The 6,571-nt window shown below is 39.5% G+C and overlaps 1 protein-coding gene across 1 annotated transcript; it reads left to right on the forward strand.

The window, feature by feature from the left end:
* Positions 1-1,418: 1,418 nt before the first annotated feature.
* LOC138890223 (uncharacterized) lies at positions 1,419-4,101 on the forward strand. Its single transcript, XM_070173590.1, has 3 exons — positions 1,419-1,614; positions 3,228-3,560; positions 3,683-4,101. The coding sequence occupies exons 1-3, from the start codon at positions 1,419-1,421 to the stop codon at positions 4,099-4,101; spliced, it is 948 nt and encodes a 315-aa protein (XP_070029691.1).
* The last annotated feature ends 2,470 nt before the right edge of the window (positions 4,102-6,571 follow it).

The following is a 6,571-nucleotide window of genomic DNA, read 5'->3' on the forward strand; positions in this document are numbered from 1 at the left end:
CTAAGCAATTTCAACCCCCAAATCAACATGCAAGGGAATCTGTAATAGCAACTCACTCTACTCACAATGGGATGTCGACGGTTTTATTCAAGGCATCAGACTACTCTGGAATCATGGCTGAAGAATATAGAACACAATTATGGGTAGATTCCTCAAACCTAGGCCCCAAATCGACCGAATCAAGTCAAAATTCAAAGAGCTAATCTCCATCAAAGCTAATGTAAAAATTGGGATTTATGATAACTTTAATGTATTTTTGGATTTTACAAACGAAGATGATTTCAATGTGGTCTGGTTCAAGAGAGTAATTGAAATAGAGGGACAACAAATGTGGATTCAGAGGTGGTCGCCGGATTTTATGCCGGAGGAAGACCTCCCAGTGGCACCGGTATGGGTTTTGTTACCTGGCCTCCCCTTTCATAAGCATACATGGCAGTATGTTAAGCAAGTAGTCAGTGTCAGCGGAACTCGATTGGAAATGGACCTAGCTACGCGTGGAAAAACTAGACCTAGCTTGGCGAAGGTTCGAATTGAAATAGATTTACTTAAGCAGCAACCAGATGATGTTTATGTTGGACAGGTATTTGAGAATTCACCTCAAAAAGGGTTCAAACAAAAACTTGAATATGAGGGGGTTCCTAAATATTGTAACACTATAGAAAACTTGGACATAACTTGATGAAGTAGAGTGTTAGAAAGAAAAAGAGAGCAGGAAAAGAGAGAACAAGAAGAAGAACTGAATAAGCAAGGGAAGGAAGAAGCTGTGATCAAGGACAAGAAAGCAGTGAACAACGAGGGTGAAACAGGGGAAGCTGGAAATTCAACTGAACTGCAGAATACACATATGAAACAGGGGCAAGGCAGAAAACAAAGTAAATAGAGCTTTGGCAATTCTGAAAATAGCACTGATGGCCAGGCTTGTACAGTTTCTCAGCAACAAAATGAAACAGCCAGGGATGAGATTATAAAGGAAGACTTTCTAAAACAGCAAAGCATCAAAAGTAGAACTACCAAAAAGGACAAGGTTAGAAGACACAAAAGAATTCCGAAAAAGATGTCTAAAGTTGTTTTCAAACATGTCAAATTTTCCAGCAGTCAGAAAAAACAAAACTGTCGTTGCTCCTAATAAAGAAAACCTACAGAATGGCAACAGTCAAATGAACATAGCAATGCGTTTAACAAAGAAGAAATCACAAAAAAGGAGTAAAATTGAGACCATGAATGAAGGCCCTACTGGTAATGAGGTAACTGTCTTGAAGTCGAACAATGCTGAGGTCAAAAAAACCAAGGAGTTGGAATGGCAAAAATATGTCAATGAGTCAGTCAGTATCCCTTCAGAAATCAAAAACTTACCTGGAATATGTCTTGAATTAGATCTAAATCCAGAATAGCAACAATGCAACAGTGAATCAGTCTCAATGAGGAAGGAAATACAACAACAATTTGAGATCACATCTCCAAATACTGTGACTGTTATGTTAACAGAAAATCAACTACAGAATATGTATGACCATGATAATGGAGAAGTTTTCTCTCCTGTGATCAAATGCAAGAATCAAAACAAAAAGAAGGAGAAGAAGAAAAAACAAAATGACAATGCGCCTCCTCAGGGAGGTAGATTGATATGCCGAAGAATTTCGGCATATTTTATACAAATTGCTTAGATTTTAGCTTGTTTTAGATGCAATTATATTTTATACTAATTTTAATGTTTTTGCAATGTATGAGCTTTAAGAACTTAAGAGCATGGAAATGAAATCAAAAAGCCACAAAAGACAAGAAAAGAGCAAAAAGGCATCACAAATGTGGATATGCGATCGCAAATCCAACATGCGAGGCGCAGAATGCGCAAGGGAATCGCAAACCACAATAGATTTCTGGGCAAAGTCCACTACAAGAAATGCGGTCCAATCTGCGAACGCATAACCTATTTGCGAGCTGCATAATGGACCGCAAACTCGACATAAAGATTGCTGAAGGTAGAAAATGCGACGCGAAATGCGATCGCATATCTACAATGCGGACCGCAGAACATCAATGCGATGAAGGCCTGGAAACTAGGGGTTGAAGATGCAATGGTTATGTCAAGAATGCGGACCGCATGTTTGTTATGCAACAGATATGCGGTCGCATATTTAACCGGAAATGGTATTTTTGTCAAAATTTTGTCAGGAGTTTTGACCCACTATAAATAGATTTATTGGGGTTTTGTGGGGGCATCTTGTCTGATTTTGGAGCTACAATACAAGGCTTTAATATTTCTCTCTTTTCGAAGCTTTATGGTCAAGAATCTTTCACTTTGTAAGTTTTATGGCATTAAATATTCTCCTCCTTTTGTATTTTAGTATGTGTATCTAACTTTAAATACAAAGGTTGTGGACCGTAAATGAGTGTTATGTTAATGGGTGTTTAATATTGAATATATGTATAATGGTTGGTTGATATTTATTTACTTCTCATTCTTCATTTATTGTTGGTGGTTGCAAATATTAACAAGTGCCATTAAATTCTTACTTTGCTTGGGAAAGTGGGTTGGAATTTGGTAGAAGTAAATATCAAAGACTCAAGGCTTTAAACCTTGTTTAATAGAATCGCTTAAGAATAAGTGGGTTTTATTTGACATATATTGATTATTCTTAATTGCAACTCTTTTACATTTGAAAAAATCGTAAAGAGGAAATACTACCCAACTATTGGAAAATATTGGGTAGTCATTTAGAAATAATTTGCATATCAAAAGAACCTTCCATTAGAAGTATATCATATTAGCACCGATAGCATTACACTTCATTGAAGGGGACACAACCTTGGTTTCTTTAATCAAATTATTTACACTCTCAATATCACAGTTACTTATTTCTTTAAACCAAACTCAATTCATACTCTTGTTACCATTAACCGAATAGAATTACGACTTTAGTCAAGTAACACACTATTTGAGTAACCTTTTCATACCTATTCCCTGTGGGATTCGACCGCAACCTTGTTGGGTTATTATATTTAACACCGACTGCCTTACACTATTTAATTAAAGTGTAATTTGAGCGTATCAAATTTTGGCGCCGTTGCCGAGGAATACGGTTTTGTAATTACTAATTAGTGTGTGCTTTACTTTACGTCTTAGTATATTCCATCACACTTTGCTTGTTTTGCTTGGTGTTGATAGGAAAACATGGCCAAATATGAAGAAGAAATGGAGGCGGAAATGGAATAAAATCCTTTTGCAGACATAGAGTATATTGAGGATACAAATGCTATTGTACCTCCGGTCGTTGGCGCTGCAACTTTCAAGGTGGAACATGGTTTAATCCTTATGCTCAAAGCGAAGGGATTTTTCAGGAATTCCACTGATGATGATCCGACACAACATCTTAGAAACTTCTTGGGTGTGTGTGCAATGCATAAGCAGAACAACGTCTCGGATGGTGCTCTAAGGTTGAGGTGCTTCAAGTACTCACTAGCTGGGGACGCAAGGAAATGGTTTCAGAATATGCCACCAAACTCCATTCATTCTTGGCCTGAACTTGTCCGGGCATTCTTAGCTAAATGGTTCCCGCAAAGTAAGAAGTCTGAGCTTCAAGATAAAAAAAAAATTTCAAGAAAGTACCGGAAGAACATCTACATGAGGCATGGGATCGGTTCAAGTTATATTTAGTGAGGTCGCCCAACCATGGTTTTCCAGATTCTATCTTGTTGGAAAAATTTTACATGGGCTTGGATCCTATGAACCAATCTATAGCCAAGAATGCAGCTGACGGATCTTTTATGGACAAATCATTCGCAAGGGTCACACAAATACTTGACAAAATGGCGAAGCATAATCAAGCATGGCACTCAGAGGACATCACAGGTGGAACTGCATATGGGTCTCCTTTCTTGACCACCATGATCAAGGAAAACCAAGAGAGGGATCAAGTGATTGCAGGGCTTGCCACAAATGTCAATGTATTGACAAAGATGTTCACAGAAAGCCAAACGAAGAAAGTAAATGTGGTGGAAGATGTGCAACCCATATCAAATGAAGATTTTGAGGAGGCAAACTATGTCAACAACTCTCAAGGAGGATATCAAAGGCAACAATACCAAGGTCAAGGACAATAAAATCAATGGAGGCCTCACCCACAAGGGCAAGGCAACCAACAGTGTAGAAATGACCAAGGCGGCTCAAATCAAGGTAATTGGAACAACAACAACAACAACAACAACAACAACAGCTTCCCAAATCGGAGTTCAAACCCTTATGTTCCTCCAAAGGGGCAATATTCAAATCAAGGTTCCTCAAGTGAGTCTAAGTTGGAAGGTATGCTTGAACGGGTATTGCAAAATCAAGAGAAGTCCGACACTTCTATGAGGAATATGACCGAGCTTGTCGGTTCTCATATCGCATCCATTCAAAAATTAGAGATGCAAATGAGAGACCTCTCTAGGGAACAAAATCCGAAGCAAAAAGGGACACTTTTAAGTGACACAATTGTTAACCCCAAGGGTAGTGGGAGTGGTCCAACTTCTCATGTCATGACGATTACTACTCGGAGTGGGAAGGTACTACAAGGAGGGAGTGAACAAGTGGTTGAAGTTGAAGAGTCCAAACATGAAGTTGAGGTTGAAGAGCCAAGTATTGTTGAAGTTGAAAAGGTTCCGGAAGAGTTGAAAGTGCAACAAGAAAATTGGGAAGAGGTAAAGGAAGAGGTAACAGAGACACCAAAAACTCCACCACCTATTCCTAGACCTACTCCTCCATTCCCTCAATGACTTGCTAGGAAGGTTGATGATAGCAAACTCGAAAGGTTCTATGACATTCTCAAGTAATTATCAGTGAATATTTCGTTTGTGGAAGCATTTCAAGAAATGTTGGGTTTTGCTAAATATTTGAAAGATTTGATTACCAAGAAGAGGACCACCAAAAATGAAGTGGTGAATGTGACTCACCGGGCTAGTTCCATCATTGCAACATCTACCGTTCAAAATAAAGAAGACCAGGAGCTTTTACCATTCCTTGTACTATTGGGGCACATGATTTTGCAAGAGCCCTTTGTGATAATGGGGCTAGGATCAACTTGATGCCTCTTGCCATTTACAAGCAAGCGGGGTTAGGTATGCCAAGGCCCACAAGTATGAGATTGCAAATGGTCGATCGCTTCATAAAGAGACCGGTGGGAATTGTTGATGATGTGCTTGTTAAAGTGGGGAAGTTTCATTTACCCGCCGATTTTGTAATCCTTGATTGTGCAGTTGACAAAAAGATCCCTATCATTTTGGGGAGACAATTCATAGCCACAGGAAGGGTATTAATGGATTCGGAACGGAATGAGATCAAATTTCGTGTGTATGATGAAGAGGTCACATTCCAAGCAAGCAAGGGTATGAAACTACCACATGAATATGAGAGCATCTCGGTGATTGATGTTGTTGATGAAGTGGAAGATGCGGTTGAATTGAAGATGGAAGAACAATGCCTTGGTGAGGCATTGGCGGCTATTTTGGTGAACTTTGATGGTGAAGATATGGAAGGATATATGGAATCGGTAAATGCATTGGAGGGGCTTGGGTCATACACTTATGCTCCGACAAAGCTCTCTCTCGACTTGGAGAATAAAGCCACTCCTCCCGCAAAACCTTCTATTATTGAGCCACCACAACTAGAGCTCAAACCACTTCCACCATACTTGAGGTATAAATTTCTTGGCTCAAATGATACTTTACCGGTAATCGTTTCTTCTTTGTTGAATGATGTGCAGGTAGAACAATTATTGGAAGTCTTGAAGGAGCATAGGCAAGCTATTGGATGGACAATTGCGGATATCCGAGGGATTCTCCCCGGAATTTGCGAACACAAGATCCAATTGGAGAGTGAGACAAAACCAAGTGTATAACATCAACAACGATTGAACCTATCCATGCAAGAGGTAGTAAAGAAAGAAACCATCAAGTGGTTGGATGTCGGGGTAGTCTACCCTATTGCCGATAGTTCTTGGGTGAGCCCAGTGGTGTGCCGAAAAAGGGAGGCATGACTGTGATTGAAAATGATAAAAATGAGCTCATCCCAACAAGAATGGTGATCGGATGGAGGGTGTGTATAGATTATCAAAAGCTCAATAGTGCCACATGCAAAGACCATTTCCCTATGCCTTTTATTGATCAAATGCTTGATCGGCTAGTGGGAAGGTCATTCTATTGCTTTCTTGATGGATATTCCGGTTACAACCAAATCAACATCGCATTGGAGGATCAAGAGAAGACAACATTCACTTGCCCTTATGGAACTTTTACTTTTACATTTGGTTTGTGCAATGCTCCAGCTACTTTTCAAAGATGTATGATGTCCATTTTCTCCAACATGGTGGAGGATTTTCTAGAGGTTTTCATGGACGACTTTTCGGTGGTAGGTGACTCTTTTGAGCACTGTCTTAACAATCTTACACAAGTGCTTAAGAGATGTGAAGAGACCAACCTTGTGCTCAACTGGGAGAAATGACATGGTGGATGAAGGTATTGTATTGGGGCATAATATTTCAAAACATGGCATAGAGGTTGACCGGGCAAAGATCGAGATTATTTCCAAGCTTCCTCC

Source organism: Nicotiana sylvestris, chromosome 4 (assembly GCF_000393655.2).
Source record: "Nicotiana sylvestris chromosome 4, ASM39365v2, whole genome shotgun sequence".
Lineage (NCBI taxonomy): Eukaryota > Viridiplantae > Streptophyta > Magnoliopsida > Solanales > Solanaceae > Nicotiana > Nicotiana sylvestris.